Source organism: Talpa occidentalis, unplaced genomic scaffold (genome assembly GCF_014898055.3).
Source record: "Talpa occidentalis isolate TD23 unplaced genomic scaffold, MPIMG_talOcc4v2.1 talOcc4.13, whole genome shotgun sequence".
NCBI lineage: Eukaryota > Metazoa > Chordata > Mammalia > Eulipotyphla > Talpidae > Talpa > Talpa occidentalis.
Window position 1 is genome coordinate 93,725,237 of NW_023601322.1, and position 22,500 is coordinate 93,747,736.

General features: G+C 44.6%; 1 protein-coding gene across 1 annotated transcript in view; it reads right to left on the reverse strand.

Annotated features, from left to right (window-relative positions):
• Positions 1–1,747: 1,747 nt before the first annotated feature.
• The window catches only part of ANK2 (ankyrin 2), a 205,543-nt gene continuing 184,790 nt past the window's right edge, over positions 1,748–22,500 (reverse strand). Inside the window, 9 exon segments of the mRNA XM_037509540.2 lie at positions 1,748–4,551; positions 7,637–7,728; positions 9,655–9,837; positions 10,782–10,946; positions 11,049–11,132; positions 11,626–11,718; positions 15,709–16,000; positions 18,610–18,895; positions 21,910–22,053. Coding sequence (XP_037365437.1) covers positions 4,368–4,551; positions 7,637–7,728; positions 9,655–9,837; positions 10,782–10,946; positions 11,049–11,132; positions 11,626–11,718; positions 15,709–16,000; positions 18,610–18,895; positions 21,910–22,053 — 1,523 coding nt within the window. The 3' untranslated portion in view covers positions 1,748–4,367.

Here is a 22,500-nt window from a genome sequence, read left to right on the forward strand (position 1 = left end):
ACAGCACTGACCTCTGTGGACACGCCAGGCCCATTCTACAAGGGTGTTAAGGCCAAAGCACCACTCCTTGGAGGCTGGGTCCTCCCCCGAGGGGGAAGGTCACCAACACCAGTCCCTCACCCATGGGGCACGCAAGGCTTCTGTCAAGCCACCTTGACAGCTGGGTGGATTCCAATCCAGGTCTCACTTCAAGGTCACCTGTTGCCTGCCTTGTCACCACCCTCACCTAGACTTCGGAGGATTGAGCCAGTCGCACCAGCAGTGAGCAGAGACAGAGGCGGGAGGAACCCAAATACCACCAGCCAATACCTCTGCGGCCTCACAAGCCAGCTCTACCCCAGGATGTTCACGTGCGCATTTACTCCCTCCTGGGGAGCGAATTTAGAACAAGGGAGTGCTTTTGTTCTTCCCAGGAAGTCTGAGTGTAACCAGAAAAAGAATATTTTAATTTGCACGCAGGAGTCAGGAACGAAGGAATGTTTTGCAGACATTCACTTGGGTGATTCATTCTGAGATTGCAGTTCTAGCTTTAATTAGATCAGAAGCAGAACTCCTTGAGCTGAAGGAAGGAAAGTGTAGCTCTGTGTTTTCAGGAGAGTGTAGCTTGGAAAGCAGAGAGGTTTCACGGAAAACAGAGACTGTCAAAGAAGCCTTTTTTACAGGAAAAAGAAAACAAGCAAAGCGCCTTCACTCCTTTGTCCAGGAAAACCTTGCACCACTCTGAGATCCTGGTTCATAGGACCCTTTGTTTTGCTTCTTTATCTGTTTTCCCTCTGTGCTGGCCTCCCTGGCCTCTCCCTGAGTCTCCCTGTGGACACGGACTGAGACCCCACCCGCTGGAGCGTAAATTCAGCACAAGCCTGTTTCAAGGAGCCGCTGTGCCTCTTTGTGTCCAATGCAAACCATTCAGGAGAGGCGCGTCAATTCCCCCATTGTGGATGGGTTCCCCACTCTGCGTTTTAAATATACGAACCACTGTTCATTTTTCTATGGGGTTTGCTCGCCACATAATTAAACACAAGACGACACTCAATACCTCTGATGTTGCATCTTCTCTGGACAGTGGAAGTCCAAGAATTCTCCTCCAAGAAGGGAACAGAGCAGGCGAGAGAAGAGAGAGCTTACACAGTCAGCCCTACTTGGGATTTTTTTTTTTTTACCTTTGACGCAGTTTTCTTTGAAATATTTCAAGTGCAATTGGAATTGCAATTTCAGAAGAGTTTGTGAATCAACACAAAAGATAAGCCAGATCCAGTGAGGAAGCTTCATCACACAATAGCAAATTTATATAAAACCTATTCAATTTCTAAACCTTTATGTTTGGATTTTACAAATGTTGCTAGAAAGGCAGAAAAGCGATGACACAAAAAAACACAAAGAAACTCTCCAAACACAACTGATTTCAGTTTTGCATGTTCCAGCTGTGGTTCTATTAATGTAGTCATGGAATTTCGACTTCTCAGGCTACACGAGAGAAAGAAAACTCAGAGCAAGACGCAGTTGCCAAAGGTGGGAAGTGTTTGCAGCACACCTTCTAGGGCACCCCACACAGTCCTGCCTGGACACATTACTCAGCCTCCAACCAGATTACCCCTTCCTACCCCCACCTCCCAGATTCCTATTTCTCATTGACTAGCTAAGCCCAACATGAAAATAAATCCTTCCTCCTTAAGTAACATGTGATTGTTATTTTATTGTTAAATAAAACTTCTTTGCAAAAGAGACAAAATATTCCACACACACACACACACACACACACACTGCCCCAGTGCTTAATGCACTGTCAGGCATACAACATACTAAATTAACACAAGACAAAAGCTATTTGGGTCTTCTTATGGCTTGAAAAATCTCTCTCTCTCTCTCTCTCTCTCTCTCTCTCACTCACACACACACACACACACACACACACACACACACACGCGCACAAGCATGCTCTCAATTTTAAGATATCCTTTATTTAAAGAGTTTAGTTGATGAGATTATTTTAAAGCCATTCCCGAGTTTTTCCAACAATTCACTCACCTTATTTCCCTCTTTCAGGTAAATACAAAGGCTACCGTCTTACAATGAAAATATTTCCACCCCTAAGCTAGAGATAACACCTTGCATTTTTAATAACAGGCAGAAAAACGACCCTTCCATTTCCCAAAATATTCCAAGTTTCTCATCTGTCTCTTCCCATTAGAACTCTCTTCTCTCCTGAAATCACGGACCGGTGATAAAGAAGAACACATCACGGTTGCCACACTGAACACTTGTACATTTTATTGAGTTAAATCAGCCATTGTACACATTGCAGCTATGTATTGTTAGTGCTGTATTTTTTTTCCATTAACTAATACATGCCCTCATAGATATATTCAATTAGTGTTATCACCATGGGAACAAGATGCTGATTCATCAACTGAAAATTCACTTCTTCTCACAGTATTCAAGTTTTTTGATTACACAGCAAAAATCAAAATCAAAGAAGGTGAATAACCATTATGTTGTTACACAGACATCATCTGCACTGCAAGGAACACGACAGAATGCTTTTCCGGAGCTCCCGTGAAGGGATTGACAAGCAGGCCGTGGTGGTGTGTCTCAGGATGCTTCGCCCTGGGCCTCGCTCATGGGGCCGCCCAGGGAAGCTTGATTTCCCATTCAACTGCCAGAAAGTGCTAGCGTCTGAGGCTTAGGAAGAGTCGGCTTGTGGGAAACCTCCCTCCTGGGAAATGCTCTCTCTTGGCAACGTTACTTGAAATGATGAAGAACCATTGTTTGTTGCATATGTTCTCGACATTTGGAGCCACGAGTCACTTTTGCACAACAGGAAAAGACCAGATCGGGTTGGAAATCGTTCAAGCCCTGGAGGAGAGCCTCTGGGGCGGTTGGTGTTGGTTGTTTTTTAATTTCATCTTTGTTGAATATACTTTTCTTTAACAAATAACTGATTCAAAATGTATACTGTTTATAGGAATATATTTGTGAATATATATATATGTTAAAATGCTACACAGCTTCAACCACTAGAGAAATAAGGAAGCGGACGTGGAAATCACTCAGATTATTCAGGTCCATTCTTGGAAACAAACGAACGAGAAAATGCACACACGCACTTCAGAGTTCCCCAGGGAGTTTGGGCTTCAAATAAATAAACCAAAAAAATGTTATTATTAACCATGACCAAATTTGTCAGGGTGTCTCAACCTTGTCTGCAAGCTAAAAAACAGACTGAGCTGAAACGTTGAAAAGTGCTTACTTCCTGGTAAAAAGAATGAAACCCATTCATGAATGAGATCAGAAGAGGGGTTGTGACTATGGTTCCAATGCTTTCAATGCTCCATGCAGGTATTAGAGAAGATATAAACAGGGAGGAAAAAAAAAAAATGAAACTGCTCCGACATGGCGGGAGGAGTTGAACTTTTTGTGTGGTAGGTAAATTTCGTTTCCAATTGAGTTATGTACAGTGCAGTGGCCTGAAGATGGCGCCACCAATAAGACAGCGTGGTTTGCTAAAGCAGCAATGAAAACTGGAAAAACTACAGTAGTTATAGCTTTTTAAAATACCCTGCCAACGTGTCCAAAATCGAAAAGACCTGAAGATGCCAGAAAGCCACAGCGCGTAGCTCCCAGCAGCTGATACCTCATTGCTTCGATGTCTGCCATCTGCTCCCTTCCTGCCCTCCTCAGACTGGCTGGGGGAGAGTGAGAAGCCATGGCTGGGCCGCACCAGCACCAGGGTGTAGTGAGGGAAGCTCCTGGAGGTTAACAACCCATCTTTAACTAGGAGCCATGGCTACTCTGGAAGTTCTAAGGACGTGGTACGTCTGAAGTGCTTCTTGGCGGTAGAACTGTGTTATCACTCGATTGTGTTAGCAATATCTTGATTAGCCACGGTCCAGCCATTTCTAGAGGCGTTTTATTCCTTGATGCCCAGTGTAGTTATGATAGGCAGTGGTTTAAATTTTAACAGGTCATTCATCTGAGCATTTTAGCTATATACATTGTACACGGATGTCCCTCCCAGAGACTCCGAGACACCGTCACTTGAAGAGGTCTGCGGGTGAAGTTCTTCTGATGAATGGATTTCCATGGAGCTTGTGCAGAAGCCAAGAACGAATGGGTGGCCAGTTCCCAGGTTAGCACAGACCCAACAGGGAAGTGGATACAGCATCCAGAATGAGGGATGCTATCTTTGGTCACAAATTAGCTTACAGTTAAAGAGGATTGGGGGGAAACTGAAATAAAACGCAGTGTGTTTGCTAAAAGTGGAACTGCCAGGTAGCCCGTGGATTAGGCCTGCTAGGTTGCTCCGCTAGAGAATCGGGAAGTTGCATATTGAGTGAATGTGGTTGCTGGGGTGAGAACTGGGCGGCCCCTCATTTGGCCTCTTGCTTGGAGTCCTCCTTGCTGAAATGCCGAAGGAGGCGCTGGAGGTCGCGCTGGAGGTCATCCTGGTCTAGTGCTTCCGGTACATCCTCCAGGTGCTCCAGGTAAATGCGTTTTCCGTGCTGGTCCTTCACCACAGCCTTCTTCTGTGTACTGGCCTTACTCATTGTTGTCCTGGAGGAAAGCAGACAAGAGAGAATTATGCTCTGTGTTTGGTATGGGGGTATAACCACGATGCAAAAGTCCTTCCTGTCTCACTTCTAGATGTTTCTACACCCAGAGAGGAGTACAATCAAAGCCATCTTTTCAGGTCTTTCTGTTAAACATGCATTCCCATCTGAAATGATTGGCGAGCTTTTTAAAGATGTGATTGGAACAAGGCATGCTTTTATCTTAAAGAAATACGCTCAGAAAATAAAAACATGCTTTAGGATGCTGCTCCCCAAAAGCTACCATAACATCACTTGTATTTTGGTGCAGGATGCCCTGATTTAAAATAACTTGGCTTATCCTCAAATAGTGATTCCATAAATACATTTTTGATAGGAAAAAATAATCTTTTCCACTTTAAAGTCGATTTTATTCAATTCATCTATTTTATTTAATATTCCTTAGCTGCCAGCTTAGTCCTTTAGAGGCACATCCTGATGCAAACTTCTCAAAAATGTTCTGAGAGAATTGCTCCTTGACAGATATTTAAAAACTAGAATATTATCCTGGAATATTACAGGAAAGGGACTGCCAACAATAGATGAAGATTCAAGCTTTATGTGGCAACGGTGGAGAAGACAGAGAAAAAAGAAAAAACTAAAGACTAATCCTTCCCCAGTCTTTCCAGCATCCTCGGCACTTTGCCAATTTTATGTCACCTATGGCCATCGGATTGTCCGCAGCTCCCTCCTCAGGCTGGTGATTCCTTAAGAATAGTGACTATGCAGTACTTTTACATTTTGTATTATTATTTTCCCACAGCCCTCCTTGAAAATGATTACATGGTCTTTTGTTTACTCTTAGTTCTTCTCGCTCTCTACTTGTAAATACAATTCCTCAGTCCACAAATATGCAGTGAGCCTGTTTTAAGTACCAGTCATGTTTATTATAACAAACAAGGAAACTTCATCTCAGAGAACTAAATCAATGCTCCAAATAAAAAACAGCACATTTAGCATGCAGCAGGGCCAAGAGGCAGTGTCTGCATCTGAAACCACAACGTCCTGGCTCATCTCCACCTCAAACCACTGTCGGAATGATCCATTTGTAGCTCTGCCCTGCATTTTCCTGAAGGATTCTTAGAGACCAGGGCTGGAGGCTCTGTTGATGGGCTGCCCTTGTCGTTACCCTGCATTTCAGAACACTGTGAAATTTTGAACTGTGGCTTACTTCAGCCAAAATACTTTCAAGCTTCTTTTGCACATCTGTGGTTTTGTCCTTGCTTCTCACATGTTCTCTTACTCATCCATTCCCTTTGATACTACTTGAATGATTTTGTATATGAAAAAAAAACTTCCATTTGTTCCTCTTGATAAAAAGGTCACACGTGGACCCAATGGTTTAGTTCAAGTGATGCTTTCTGACATTTAGCATTCTTCTTTCGCTCCAAAGGCAGCTATCTGACTGCTTCTGCCAAGAACTAGCAGAAAACTTTATGGCACTGGTGTCAGGGGGCCAGAACATTCCCCTTTGTCACAGGACATCACCTGGCGTTTGTGCAGGTTTATATGATGGATGTGTTTATGAATGTGCATCTGTCAATAAATGACAGGAGCCAGGGCTGAGTTTAGATGCAGGCCAGGGGAGCAGCAGCTGTGAAGACATGTCCTTAGTAAGCATCAGACAGACTCCCTTAACTGTGTCTCTGAGGAACCAGACTGTGCTGTCTGTATCCCTGGCTTCACATTCACCAGCTGTGCTGAGAATGCAGATGGACTGGCCTCTCCATCCCTCCAGGCTTAGGACACCAAGATGCCGGGGCCTGCATGGTTGCTGTGGTTTCATCTGAATAAATGACTTTGAAGTTCAGAGTACAAAAAGCACTTTATCCTTAATTCATGCAGCATTTTTCAAGTTCTGTGAGCAATTATGCTCTTTTAAATTCCTAGCTACTGCTGTTTTTCACATGTGACTGGAGGGTGGGATCCTGACAGAACCTTTAATTTCGCTGTTCTAATTATTATGTTTTATGGACTAAAATTAGCTTTGGAGAGTACTATAAATGACAATCTTTCTCTTCTTTTCAATGAGGTGAAAAGCACAATAGTAACTTGAATTTCCATTGTGTCTCTCTTTTCACAGTGCAGCTGCAACATTTTATGAATACTTACAGTGCTGCTAAATAAGGCCAAGAGAGAGATGAGGGTAGACCAGGGAGAGTTCACACACCAGAGAGCCTTTTCTATGCCAAGGAGGCTGCTCACCACTTCCTTGACATTTTCTTAACTTACTAAAGGCCCAGGTTTCAGCATCGATGGGTAGATTCAGGTTCATGGGTGTCAAACGCAAGCATATGTTATTTGCCATCCACATGCAGAGTCACAAAATATTGTGTTAAGAAAAGCATGTTACTGGCTCTCCTTGGTGGCACAAGGGGTCAAGATGCAGCCTGTGAAGCTGTCCGCAGTCTCTGCAGCGCAGGTTCGAGCCCCGGCCAGCCAGGGAGATACCCACATGGTGCGGCAGACCTCTCCTGTCGTGCCTGCTGCTCCCCTCAGCAGTGTATCTCAGTCAGTCTGCCTGTTCTGTTCCCTGCACTGTCTCTGGTGGATCCTCTTACCCCCTGCATCTCTGGCCCATACCCCAGCTCTTGTATAAATAAATGAGTCTTAAAAAAAAAAAACAAAAAACAAAAAACTGATGTTTAAAAAAAAGCAAGTTACTGTGAAAGCAATGATTTTCTAAGACTGAACCGAAGGCAAATGTCCCAAGATGAAGTGGTGAACAATTGCTTGGGCTCCTCCTCCTATGCTCTCCAAATCTATCAACACAATGGAACAACTGGGCTGTCTGCCCTTAACGAAACTCTGGACTTGCTACACTCAGGGAGGGCGCTGTGAACTGGCATCTCGCCACCACTGTGTGTGACTCTGAAAGCATCGCGAGGGTGCTCAGGCACTGCAAGCTGACGGGGTCACCCCTTGACAGTACAACAGAGGCAGCTGTGCCCAAGTGTTAAGGGCCTGTGTGGGGGCTCTGTTTTTATTTTACACTGGAAAACTTTTTTAAGGTGTTAGTTGGCAAACCATCACCCCATGCTAACCCAAACCTCTTAATTACGGATCCATCCTCTTTCAGTATTTCATTCTCTACTAAACTGGGCAAGTGGACTTTCAGGCGGCTACCTGTGTAACTCAGAGCCTGAAGGAAGAAAACACACAAGCGAGACAAAACCATTGTAAACCACAGGTTTGTAAATGTTCTGCTTTGCCTGATTGCTTGACGGTATAAACACACACCTTGAAAGGATAAAAATAATTCTTAGAAGCGGACCGAAGTATTGGGTTGTGTTTAAACATCTCCCGATTGCCTGGGACATTGGTTCTACTTTACAAATGTTGCTACCTCATATCCATACAGGTTAGTTTTTTTTTGTACCTCGACAGTCCCCGTTCCTTCCTCAGGGAGGTTTTAATGATTAACAAGAAGTAGAGGCAAAAACAAGCAGCAAATAAAACCCAAAGTGTGTGGCTCAGATTATTGGTCTTTTGATGATCCAAAGTTACCAGGTGTCAAAATGAGAACTGCAAAATCCAAATAAGTTACGCTTTCGAGCCTCCCTCGTGGCCTTGGGGTTAAGTGTCTGTCACTGCTATGGCCTGAGTTCTATCCCCGTCCGGGGAGCTGACCCACATGGCGCAGCAGACCTCTCCTGTCTCCCTGCTGCTCCCCTCAGCAGTGTATTTCAGTCAGTCTGCCTCCTGTTCTGCTCCCCACTTTGTCTCTGATGAATCCTCTCACCCCCTCAACTCTGGCCTGTACCCACAGTTCTTCTATGTAAAAATAAAAGAAAAAAATAAGGTGAATTTTTATTATTTTTTTAAGATTGATTTATTTATGCATACAAGAGCTGGGGTACAGGCCAGAGGTGCAGGGGGTAAGAGGATTCACCAGAGACAGAGTGGGGAACAGAACAGGCAGACAAACTGAAATACACTGCTGAGGGCAACAGTGGGCTAGTCAGGAGAGGTCTGCTTTGCTATGTGGGTCAGCTCCCTAGCCGGGAATTGAACTGGTGCTGCAGTGGCTGTGGCTAGCTTCATAGTGCTGAGACTTAACCCCTTCCGACACCAGGGAGGCCCAGTAAGGTAAACTTTCAATGTCCCAGTGCATTCATATATAATCTTAATGCACACAGGGAGTGTAGAGGAGAAACCCAAGTAACATCTAACTTGAAAAGGTTTCCATAACAGAACTTTTTTGCAAATGTTTGCACACGCTCACAGTTTTTTAGTTTAAACCCTTGGGGCCAGATGTGCTTAGAATTCAGATATTTTTCCTTTTGCATTTCTGACAAGTGAGATGCACAGACGGATACTTCAATAGCCCCACTGAGGTAGGGACAGCATCCTGCAGTCAGACACATTGGTAGATCAACAGCAAAGCATGAATATAAAGTCACTGTAGCTCAGGTCACTTCATATTCACTTTCCTACAAAAGAGTTTGCTATGAACTTAAAAAACTTGTTCTGATTTTCAGGATTTTTGGATTTGGGAATCAAGGCAAGGGTTTGTGGACCTGTCACTCCAATTGTTGGAAACCAGAACTTAAGTAAACTATAAATGCTTTTTAAATTTATGGGTGTAAAATACGTCTGAATTTTTTTTCTTGCCTATTCATGGAATACTTGAAAATATTAGCTAAGAAAGGCAATTTTTGTTTGACATCATGCTTTCTTTTCCTTATTAGCTGGAGTAAAGGGCACTTCTGGTGTGTCTTCTGGGGCTTCTAAGTAAGATGCGCAGCCAAACCCCAGCTCCGATTCTGAGTCAGCAGAAGTGACTCCTGGTCATCTGGATTTTGAGAAGCTCTTAAGATGGGACCACAGGCTGAGAAACACTGATTTCACCATACAAGTTACTCGAATAGGAATCCTACTGTCTTGAAATATTCTGGATCCTTCCATGAGTACATAACATATACAACACAATGAAAAATGCTTTTCAAACACCAGGGAAACATGAATCTCTCTCTCTCTCTCTCTCTCTCTCTCTCTCTCTCTCTCTCTCTCACACACACACACACACACACACACACACAAAGACAAAGTGATGAAGCTTCTATACCTCTTCAAAGTCATCTTTGGCTGAAGGAAGATCAGCGGCTAAACTAGCATCCCCCAGGTGTTTCTCCATCCTCTCTCCATGAACCACAGTTGTTTTAACAACTTTGCTGACTCTACGGCCTTCCACTGGTTCAGCCTGAAACTGTGAGGTACTGCACAAAATGCTGGGCTCAGACAAAGTCACCTAATGAATGAAGGACACACAACATGCAATTTCTGCCTGCCAAAATGGAACAAGGAAGCAATGAATCAAAACAAAAAGCCACAATGTTATACAGTAGTCTGGGAAAAAAAAAAAAAAAAAAAAAAAAAAAAAAAAAAAAAGACAGCCTATAATGAATTGGTAACATCTACACAATGACTTTACCTAGACGGCACTAAATCAACCACTCCATCACTTGTGTGAAAATCTGTCAGGAAGTTTCCTGAGTAAAGGAATCCACTCCTCAGACCAACACGCAGGGAGAACAGTGTGTGGGTGGCCTCTCTCTCTCCCACATTTAAATGGTTTGTCTTGTTTGTGGATTTGAGAGCAGCCCTCCAAGGAGGAATTCTCAGAGGCAAGAGAAATCTAAAAAGCACATTTCCAGAGAACCTTGTAGATAGAATAATACAATTTCGAGGTGGTGAATGAATGCAAGACAGTGGGAATGTCACAAACAGCATGTCAGAGGGAATAAACATGTTTCCGAAAGATTGAAGTCAAACAGAAAGAAATAAAACCATTCATCAAGGAGCTCCTGGGTCCTGATTTTAGCAACTGAAATGCAGATGCTGGAATTTCAAGTATTAATCTGCAGTTCCCCAGGAACGCCTGCACGCCAGGCAGCCAGGAGTTCTGGAATACATCTTAGATGGGGTCTTTTCCAACACACCGCGTGCCCAGCAAGTGGGCTTCTAGGCTCTTAAAATCTGTCATTCGGGTGTCTGCTGTGGTCAATGACAAATTAAATAGAAAACAGAAATGAAAAGACCCAAAGAAAGACCATGGCTACAACGGTGACCATTCTTGATGGTTCTTTCAAGGTTCCACCCCATCCTGAGGCAACAAATGCAGGTGCCCCTGAGGGCCACGTACGTGGAGACCCCAGTGCCGTAGGAAGGGCCACAGGATCGCGCTGGACTCACCTCTGACTGTGCCGAGTCGCTCTTCAGGACAACGCGCTTTATGACTTTGGAATAACCGTCTCCGTCCTCCAGGCTCACCGGTTCCTGGGGCATTCCCTGCATCGTGATCTCCTCCTTCTCAGTGCCATCCGAGGAGACGTACCGCCTGATGATCTTCCTGGTAACCTGGAAGAGAGTTTATTCATGCATCTTGTTTCTCGTGGCCAGGGCATGGTTCCTGGTAGCCAGCGGGGCTGAGAGCCCACGCAAGCAGACAGGGGCCAGTACCTTCTTTATCACCGTGTGTCCCTGCTCATCGACGTACTCTTCTTGTGTGACTGTTTCCGGGGGTATATCAGGCATATCGTCTCCCTGCAAGGAGAGGAAAGAGGCCGTCAGCATGGGCACCGATGCTGAGGAATTACGCCCGCGTGTGTTATCAGGTGAGCGTTGTTAGCCAAGAGAAGGAACTCCCCAGAAGCATGGCTGAGATGCCAATCCTGTCAAGTAGTATGCTTAAAAGAAAAACACACAACCAAAAATAAGTGGGTAACGACATGCTTGGGAGAATCTGACCAGAGTTAGGTAAACTTGAAACAAACAAAACCGGAGAAGCGCCAGGTGAGGCAGTGGGACCCCGTGGGAGGTAAGTCGTGCGATTGCCGTGGGCTGTCTGGAAGGAAGGCTGCGTCTGGCGTTGCCTCCACATTTGCTCCAAGCAAAACTGGGGCGAGTTAAGGCATCTGCCGGAGTGGCCATGCACTATCCAGGGAGCATGCCAAGCCTGCATGGCTCCAGATCCATCACTCTCTAGGAGCTACGGGGACAGAGCTGGCCTGCGCGTGCATCATCTGACAGCTGGTACCTGAATGATCACTCGCCGGCGAACCACCCTGGTAGTGACCATCGCTTCCTCATCTGAGCTGACCTCCAGCTCACCTAATTCTTGCGTTAGCTCCTGGTGGAAGCATGGAAGCATGGTTTTGTTTATCATTCTAAGGAACTTCTTCGCCATGGCTTTCTGCTTAGGTTTTCTGAACATCTCATTCACAGAGGCTTTGGCAGAAAGGCTAGCCTCAAACTTGAGTGAGAATATAATGCTTTTCAGTGAATGAAAAATAATTCTGGAATTCTGACAGCATCTGGGCGCCCATCTGTCAAAATGTGCCAGAAAACATAGGCAGCCTGCCCACAGGGCTTCTTGAACTTCAACTTCTGATAACGGAATGTAAGCACAGAATCCAAGCAACACAATTAACGCTTTTGAGCATCGACACTTGGGCTGAGGTTTGCCAGGAGAACCTGAAGGTATGAGCATGTCTTCTGCTTATAGCAGAACTTTTCTGCAAGAAATGAAAATCTCCTGTGGCTAGCACACCTAGCCAGTAGTGCATCTCCCTGGCATCAAGGTAAGCTATAAATAATACAGATGCATTCTGCAATGAAGTTGAGAGGCAGAGGCCAGTCCCATTATAATTACAGGCCTATTCCAGAGATGGAGCTAGGAAGACCATTTTAGATGAGAACATATGTCTTGGGAGCCATATGAGAAGTCACTCTGTCCTGAAGGAATGCTATTTAAAATAAATAGGAAGGGCCTCCCCGGTGGCGCAGCGGTTGAGCGCTGGGTTGCAAAGCTGCCCGCAGCCTCTGCGGCGCCGGTTCGATCCCCGGCTGCTCCCTGGCCACCGGAGGAGGGTCCCACATGGCGCGCAGACCTCTCCTGCCGCCCGCTGCTCCCCTCAGCAGTGTACTTTGGTCCTTCTGCCTGCTCTGCTCTCCGCTCTGGCTCTGGTGAATTCTCTCACCCTCCCGAGCTTCTGACTGTACCCAGTGCATGTATAAACAAAAACAAAGAAAGAAAGAAAGAAAACATGCCTCTATATAAAAAAAAAAATAAATAAAATAAAATAAATAGGAAAACTCAGCTAACTTTTTTGGGCATATTTTAAAAGGCCCAATATATTCTTATATTCTTTCTGCTAAAGAAAAACATGTCAATTCTAAACATTAAATACATTTAGGATTCAGCTGCCTAGCAAAATGATGAGCAAAAAAAGTGACTAAAATTGGATCCTCAAGTTAGGGTTATGAGAAGTGAGGGGTCAAGACAGGAAACAAGAGAGAGAATTGGATGTCCATCAAAAATAAATTGAATAGATGTATATCATGTATTTGGAATACAGAGTAACACAGCAATGTTTATTTTATGCATAGGGTAGTTTATATAAATAATCCAGGTAACAGTTACAAGTCTATACTTCACTTAGCCAATGGAGTCTTAAACTAAATCAGGTAACTTTTAAGCCTAGACAACAATTATAGTACATGTTTTACTACAATTCATTTAAGTAAAAAAGTTATTTAAGGAAAAATGCATTTAAGGAAAAAAATAAGTAAAAAACTCATTCAGTTGAAGTTTGTATGACTCTGTGTAGAAGCAAAGTTGGAATGAAAATCCACTCAGGGATGAATTAATTATTTATAATAACTGCCCAAAACTCACAGTGAACACATGAAAAAAATAAATGTAACTTTTATAGCCAAAGATATATTACTTTTTCCCCAAAATGCTTTAATTTTTATATACCGCATTTACTCCTAAGATGATACTAATGCTTGAAAAACATTTTTTTTTAAAGATTTATTTATTCATTTATACAAGCACTGGGTACAGTCTGAAGCCGGGAGGGTGAGAGAATTCACCAGAGCCAGAGTGGGGAGCAGAACAGGCAGAAGGACCGAAGTACACTGCTGAGGGGAGCAGCGGGCGGCAGGAGAGGTCTTCGCGCCATGTGGGACCCTCCTCTGGTGGCCGGGGAGCAGCCGGGATCGAACCGGCACTGCTGAGGCTGCGGGCAGCTTCGTAACCCAGCACTCAACCACTGCACCACTGGGGAGGCCCTGCTTGAAAAACATTTTGAGGGTCTCTTCCAGTGGCGCAGCGGTTGAGCGTTGGGGTGCGAAGCAGCCTGCAGCCTCTGTAGCACCAGTTCGATTCCCGGCTGCTGGCGAGGGTCCCACATGTCGCACCGACCTCTCCTGCCGCCCGCTGCTCCCCTCAGCAGTGTACTTCGGCCTTCTGCCTGCTCTGCTCCCCGCTCTGGCTCTGGTGAATTCTCTCACCCTCCCACTCTTCTGACTGTACCCATTGCTTGTATAAATAAATAAATAAATAAATCTTTAAAATAAATAAATAAAAATAAAAACTTTTTGATGCATTACCAGTTTTTAGTTTTTAAGAGGAAAAAATACTATCTAATTTAATTTATATGAAGTTTAATTCAAACAGATTTCATGCTTCTCCCTATGAGAATCATCTATTGAATTATTTAAAACAACTTGTTGGCCTCCCTGCTCTCACTCAATTCCTTTAGTTCAGGAATTCTGAGGAGGGATCAAACCCCTCAGTCAATGCTGAGGGAAATGAACCTTCAGAGCACATCATGAAAATAAATGGCTTAAATGAATTTCTCAAGATAGCCTCTTCACAATGTCAGCAGTCAGTGAAAGGCGAAACGCTGTGATGTGATCTCACACTATTATCAGACATTTTTCCCGTTATGTTTTCATTGCTATTTTATATCACATCATATAAGATTCTGTGAAAAAATATAAGTGGCACATGTAATGATTTTCATGTCTGTTTACTTAAATAATTTAGAAGTGAACTTTTCTAACTGGTTTTGAAAATCTTCCAAAGAAATAGATGTTTTTCTCCAGCTCCATTGAGAAATAATCGACATATGTCACCATACAACTTTCAGGGGTACAGGGAGATGGTTTAATTTGCATATACTGTGAAATGATGAACACAACAGCTTCAGCTAACATCGGTCTTATCATATAGATAGAATAGGAAAAAAAGGAAAGAAGAATGGGCCTCCCTGGTGGTGGAGGCAGTTGAGCACAGCGCTGAGAAGCTGTCTACAGCCTCAGCGGTGCGGGTTTGATCCTGGCCGGCTGGGGAGATACCCACATGGCGCGGCAGACCTCTCCTGTTATGCCCGCTGCTCCCCTCAGCAATGTATTTCATCAGTCTGCCTGTTCTGTTCCCTGCTCTGTCTCTGGTGAATCCTCTCACCCTCCCATTCATCTGGCCTGTACCCCGGTTCTTGTATAAATAAAATTTTAAAAAAAATCTTAAAAAAAATAAAAGGAAAGAAGAGAAAAAAAAGGAAAAATGTCCCTCCTTGTGATGAGGACTCTTGGGATTTTGTCTCTTAATTTTCTGTCTAGTATACAGCAGCACAGCAATAGTCATACAGTCGTACCTTCAATTCCTGTTCTTATTTACCTTATGATGGGATGTTAGTTATGCCTCTGGACAGCTTCCTCCAGACCCTCCCCGAATCCCACCCCCTGCCTCTGGAATGCACACTATAAACTATTTGGACATTTAGAACCAGCAATAAGTTTAGGGATCATGTCCTTTTTGAGGTCATTGTTAAAATAAATCTCCTAAGTCAAATTTGGAAATAATCCTTCCTCAAATTCTAACACTGTCTGGGGAGGTGAACCCCACTTGATTTACAGTTGGTGGGTTCACCACCGGGCAGCACAGAGAGCTCACAAGACCGGAGGCTGGGACCCTCCCTCATGCTGGAGGCTCACGGAGGCTCTGTTATCCTTCCCAAAGACTTTATACCTAGATTTATTAATTTTGAAAAGCTAAGTCAGATACATTATTTCTGATGTCAATCTTCATTTCTCTTAGTTAAAAGGTTTCCAGAGATAGAGTGAGGGATTGTGGTCAAATAGCAAGAACTGAAACTCTGTACCGTTTTGTTCCCCAAGATTCACTGGTTCTCAGATTGACAGGCAATCACTGAGACTGTCCACAGCCCTGGTTAACTTATCTGCAAAGCTTTTGGTGCTACATGAAAACCGAAGTCATCTGATTCACTTTGTGACTCGCGGGCCATCAATCAGAGAAGGAAAGTCTCACCTTTACAAAAGCTGCATCTTCATCGAGTTGTTCCACGGCCCGGGGCTGCTCATCAGTGGACTCCATGATCACCAGGCTGGTTTTCTGGGGGGAGTGTTCCTCCTTGAGCTCTGGGGATTCCTCGGGTTCTTGTATGATGGGGGAGTCTCCGCACTCGCTGGGGGCCGGGGTCTGGAGGTAGGGCCTCTCCCCGTCAGGAGGGGTACTGACTTCCTCAGGGGTCTGGCTGGGGGAGCCCGAGGCTGCCGTGGCCCGTGGGGGTTCTGACACCTCTGTCCCTGGGGATGTCACGCTGCAAAGGAAACACAGGTTATAGCAAGGCGCATGCACACTTTGCTCTGGAGCTCATCTTCATAGATCAGGAAAGCCTGAACAGATGTTATATATTTAGCCAAGAAATGAAATCTGAAGGAAAATCAGCCTGTAAGATATAGTATAGACATCCATTGATCTAGCACGGGGTGGGAGAGACACAATCTAAACATAAATGATCTTAAAATGTAGTACTGGCTCCCAATCTGCACAGGAATATGCATTTTAATGTCATCATTTCTTTGACAACTGAAGGTGATATGGAAGATTTGAGGTAGGTTACCAGAACAAGGATCTGCAGGTAGTAAAGCTTCTGAGCAAATCCAAATGTGGCAACGTTTTTAAAAAGCAACAGATAAATGCCACATTTATATAGTTATCAGAATTATAAATATAGGGGGAATGTGATATCTTTTATCATTTCAATTGGATTAAAAAACAAGAAAATATACTTCTTTTGCTGCTCTTTTTAAAAAATTACTAATATTGGGCCTCCCTGGTGGTGCAGGTGATTGAGCGCCATACTGTGAAACTGTCTGAAGCCTCTGCAGCGCAGGTTCGAACCCAGCTGGCCGGTGAGAATCCCACATGGTGAAGCAGACCTCTCTGTCTCACCCGCTATTCCCCTCAGCAGTGTATTTCATCAGTCTACCTGTTCTGTTCCCCGCTCTGTCTCTGGTGAATCCTCTCACCCTCCCGTGCATCTGGCCTGTACCCTGGTTCTTGCATAAATAAATAAACCTTTAAAAAAAAATTACTGCTATTGTCTGGCACAGACTGGAAAATTAATTGCCCTGTATGTCTCTATGGTGCTCCCTCTTTGCTTCCCATTTTTCCCTTTTTCCTTCTCTCTTTGCTCTCTCCTAAAACCTCAGGCTGGTGATCAGTGGAAGAAGCCCCTCAAATTCCCAGAACACAAACTCACTTAGCAGCAAAGGAACTCTGTGGCGCCACCTGCTGACTCCCTGCTCTCAGATTCCAGGGGGAGGGACATGCCAGCCTTTCTCCAGGTCTGTTTCCTAGACAAGTGTCCCTGGACATTCTCTCCTTTGCATCCATAAAGCCCAGAATGATGCCCTGCGCTGCTTGTGCAGCTTCCTTCAGCCAGAAGCACCCGGACATCCTTTCTTTGTCCCACTCCACTGCAATAGTCTTCCATTCAACAGTCTGTAAAAATGTGTTTGCACTTCTATTTTATTTTATAGATTCTATTATTAGCATTTCTTTCTTCTTTTAAGATTTATTTGTATTTATTTTTGCATACAATAATTGGGGTACAGGCCAGAGGTACAGGCGTGGGTTCACCAGGAACAGAGTGGGGAACAGAACAGGCAAACTGAATGAAATACACTGCTGAGGGGAGCAGCAGCTGAGACAGGAGAGGTCTGCTGCACCATGTGGGTAGCTTCCTGGCTGGGGATTGAACACAAGTTGCAGTGGTTGACAATAGCTTGATAGTGTTGAGTGAGACTTAACCCCTTGCACCACCAAGGAGGCCTCTGCATTTCTTTTTTATGGTTAGCTATCTCATTGCTTTGCTAGACAACACAGGGTGGCTCTCCTAGCTCTTACTGGCCCTGCTCCAGGGCCAGGGCATACAGGCATCATACAGAAGGCCACAGAGAAATGAAGGAACGTGTCTAACACATGAGCCCTGCCAGGTCTACGTGAGAGTTTACAGTTTAAACGTGGCTTTCCAGGGCCGTCCTAGTGTCGCAGCGGGTTGAGCGCAGCACTGTGAAGCTGTCCACAGACTCTGCAGCACAGGTTCGATTCCCGGCTGGCCAGGGAGATACCCACATGGTGTGGCAGAGCTTTTGGTCCGTCTGCCTATTCCGCTCCCTGCTTTGTCTTGGTGAATCCTCTCACCCTCCCGTGCCTCTGGCCTGTACCCCAGCCATTGTACAAATAAAATAAATCTTAAATAAATAAATAAATGTGGCTTTGATTGAAGGTTGATCTTCAACCCTGTGAACTCCACAGGATGTAACTCTATCAGCATAATTTTTAGATGCGGAAATGAAAACTAAAAGATCTCAGGGCCTTGATCAAAGTCACAGAACTGGTAGGTGGTTCAAGCAAATCTGGGCCACACATAGCTGTCACAGTGATGTCTCTTAAACATTTTGCTTTTTGAAATAAGTATGAAGAAAGACAAATACAGGATAACTTCACTGCTGTGTGGAATATAAAGGAATAAAGCAAAAGAACAGACAGAACCAAGCTAAAATAAACTCTGGAAATTTGCAGCAGAACTGAGGTGACCAGACAGAGGAGGGGGGTGGGCAACCAGGTGGGGAAAAGGCCCAGGGACTGTGGTAGAGGATTAGAGGTCCTTGGTGGTGCAGTCACATACAGCTGGAGGGGAGCAAAGCTACCCCAACAAATCCTATACAGTGTTGTAAGCCAACGTTATTACATCATTTTTAAAAAATGAAGCCATCATGGTAGGTATAAAGTAGCGCTGGCATTTATTATTGGTGTGGTCACTTGAATACAACTTATGCTTGCATCTGCCTGGCATCCTTGCCTACCATAGGGGCTGGTTTCTTTGCAATGACTTTTGACAGGCCTTCTTTTGAAACTCACAAGTATTCCTGCTGACGTTCAGCAGGTGACTCTTCAGGCAGGTCTTGCATTTTCCCTGAGAAATCCTGTTGCACTTGCTCCTTGGGAGTGTGAGGAAAGGGCTCTGTGCCTGCACCGTCCCCCTCAGTTTTGGGGATGCAATCCTGGAAAGTGGAATAGCCGACAGAAATGTCTTCCTCAGAGACAATGGGAGGGTGATCGGAGGACTCGCTTTCTTTACAAGCAGCTGGCTCTTCTTTCTGCTTGCGTGGCACAGTGCAGAGTTCCTCTGGAAGCACCGAGAATCCTGCAGGGACAAACTGTAAGTTAAGTATTGAATCGAAGCTTGTCTACTTAAATGAGCATTTAATAAGTCAGAAGAAAGACAAATACAGGATAACTTCACCACTATATGGAATATAAAGGAACAAAACAAAGGAACAGACATCTCCTGGGATAAGACACTTCTGTCTTCAAAATGATGGTCATTTACAGGAGGTCAGGCAAGCGAGGTGACAAGTGCAGAGGGGATTGACAACAGGGGCCAGCCAGTGAATGACTTGAGAGACAACTGAGGGTTGGAGAGGTAGGAAAGGAAGCTCAGAGGGTGTGATACCTTTAGGAGACCTGCTGATAAACAGGCATCAACTGTGATAGTCCAGTTACTACTAAGAGCAAATGTTCCTATTCTTCCATCCTAGAATCCATCACCCTAAGTGCATCTGAGTATCTACACTCTAAGTAGAGTGTAGTAGGTAGTAAGAAGGCTGAGTAGTAAGTAAGAACACTGAGAGTTCAATGCTAATGACAATAAAAAATATTATCAATACATTGTATTTATTACGAGTCAGGAACTATTCAAACTAATCTGCAAGTAAACACTTGCATTAACAACACTCTGAAGTTAGTACTCTTTTTAAGGAAGATCTCATGCCAGGATAAGGGGTTTCATTCTGTCCAGAGCAATGAGGGGTCACACGAGGTGTTTAACAAACATGACTGACAATCACCTCTTCACTGAGCAGGTACACACTGCGTATCAACTATGTTCAGAAGCTGGGTAGATGCTGAAGACATAGCAGTGAACCAGGTAAGAGAAGCTTCTGTCTTCACTGCACTTGCATTTTTTTTTTAAGATTTATTTATTTATTTATACAAGCACTGGGTACAGTCAGAAGTGCGGGAAGGTGAGAGAATTCACCAGAGCCAGAGCGGGGAACAGAACAGCTAGACTGACGAAGTACACTGCTGAGGGGAGCAGTGGGCAGCAGGAGAGGTCTGCGCTCCATGTGGGACCCTCGCCCAGCGGCCAGGGATCAAACCGGCGCTGCTGAGGCTGCCGGCAGCTTCGCAACCCAGCGCTCAACCACTGCACCACCGGGGAGGCTCTGAACTTGCATTTCTATAGATAAATATTTATGACAAACTTTAGGAGAAAAGTAAAACTGGGTGAAGGTACATACTACATAGGGCTGGTATATTAGATCGACTATATGTCAGGAAAGACTCCACTATGTCAAATGCTACCAAGGGGTAAAGTTATGATGAAGACAACTCAGAATTACTCATTGCATTTGGCATTATGGAAATGATTAGTAAATTTTAAAAGTCTTTTTATGTCTAGTGATGATGGTAAAAGCCTGACTGGAGTAGACTCGGGAGAGAATTCTAGAGAGAATGGGAAGAAAGGAAGTAGAAGAAATTCAGATGCTTCTTTTGAAGAGATTGACTATGAAGTGGGTGGAAAAACTGAGCAATCATCAATGGTTAGGCAAGATGAAAGGATTTGTTTGCTTTATCTTGTCTTCAAAAGGTGGGGGGGTTCCTAGCAAAGTGTGTTTAAATGCTGTTGAACCTGCTCTATGAAGTCAGAATGTATTCCTCAACTGGAAAAGAGGGAATGAAATCTTACTATTAAAGGAAAATGCTGATTTTAGCAAAGCCAGGAAATTTTATTCATTGCAATGGCAGGGAAGACAGAGTGTAGATATTCAGATGCACCTAGGGTAATGGATTCTAGGATGGAAGAATAGGAACATTTGCTCATGATCATTTCTATTTCTTCCAGGAAATGTGAAGCTTGGTCATCAAATTAGACTCAACAAGGCGTAGAGAAATATTGGAGGCTTGATAGAAGAAAGGGAGGAAATAGGAGCAGAAAGAGAAGAGAGACAGAGAGGGCCTGCAAATGAATGTGACTGGATTAGAGAAGCATCAGCCCTGAAAAGGAGGTAGGGCCCGTGGCTGGAGGTCCCAGCAGGCTTGGGGAATTGCTGCTTAACAAGCAAAAGAGGAAGTAACTGTGATGCTTCAGACGAGGGCCTGAATATAGTTACCGCTAGTGACAGGGCCTCGCCTGTCAACGCAGAGATGGCCGGCCAAGGCAGAGCAAAAGCACAAGTAGCAGAAGTGCCATCAGGGAACTGAATGCAAATGGTCATGAACTAAACGTTAGTGTCCTCTTAAAATTCACCAGCTGAACCATAATTCCAAGGGGATGACATCTGGAGGCTGGGCCTTGGGGACGTAACGAGGCCATGAGGCAGAGCCCTTATGAATGGGATTTATGCCTTCATAAGAAAAGGCAAGAACGAGCTTGCTCTCTTCCCCCTGGTGAGCACACAGTGACAGGCAGTGCCTGCACCCTAGCAGCGGATGCTCACCAGCACCCAAGCATGCTGGCACCCTGCTCTTGGATTCCCAGTCTCTGGGAGAAATGTGAGAAATACATTTCCGCTGTGAAGTCATCCAGTGTATGGCATTTTGTCATAGCAGCCAGAGCTGACAAGGGCATTGGTGAAAGAGCAATGAATGAGGCCTATGGCTGCCTCAACAATGGGCAGGGAGTTCTCGGGGTGGCAGGAAGTATGTATGAGGACCAGCAGCTACAGTGCATGCTCCAGAAAAGATAGACAGTAGGTCCAGTTACCTGAGTTAACCTTCCAACACACACATTCACACATACCACATATACACTCTCCATACCACACCCCCCATAAACACACCCCCCAAACACCACACACACCCCCATACCACACATATATACCACACACACCCCGCGCACACCACATGCCACACACATCACACACACACACACACCCTCCACACATACCACCCATATATCACATAGACCACACACACTCACACATACCACACAAATACAACACACGCACTATACACAACACACACACACCACATATACATACCACACATGCCCCATAAACACACATACCCACAAATGCACATCCCACACACATCCCACACACACCACATGCACCCCCGGAACAGTCCACACACGCACACACCACACGCACATCTGACCTTCGCTGTGGTCCAGGGCGATGGTCTGCTCCATCTCGGCATAGCTGTGACTGAGGCGCTGCTGCAGGGGCTCTGCACTGGTCTCCATGAGGTGCACGATATCCATGCGGTTGATCTTGGTGAGACACTCGATGAGACTGGTATCTGGGATGTTAAGAGAGAAAGGATTTATGGCATCTGAGGGAAAGCCTTTTATACATCGCCTTCATTCCATGGCCTTCCTAAATTTTTGACAATTGTACAGGAGACAACAAAAGCCAATGAAAGACTTTTGTAAAAATAAACAAACAGATATACAGAAAAAGGGTGTTGGTACAGGTCAGCACAAGCTCTAAGAACAGGGTTGTCAGATAAACAAGGACCCCCTGGCACAGGTGAATTTCTGCTAAAAAGCAAATAGTGTTTTAGTGTAAGTTATCCCAAGCATTGCATGGGATACACTGATACTGAAAGTATTTGTGGACTAGCTGAAATTTAAATATAACTGGGCATCCTCTATTTTTATTTGCTTTCTGACAATCCTACCTAGCGGCATGATAAAAGGAAAGATAAATATAGAATAGATGTAAGTAGGGCCTCCCCTGGTGGCGC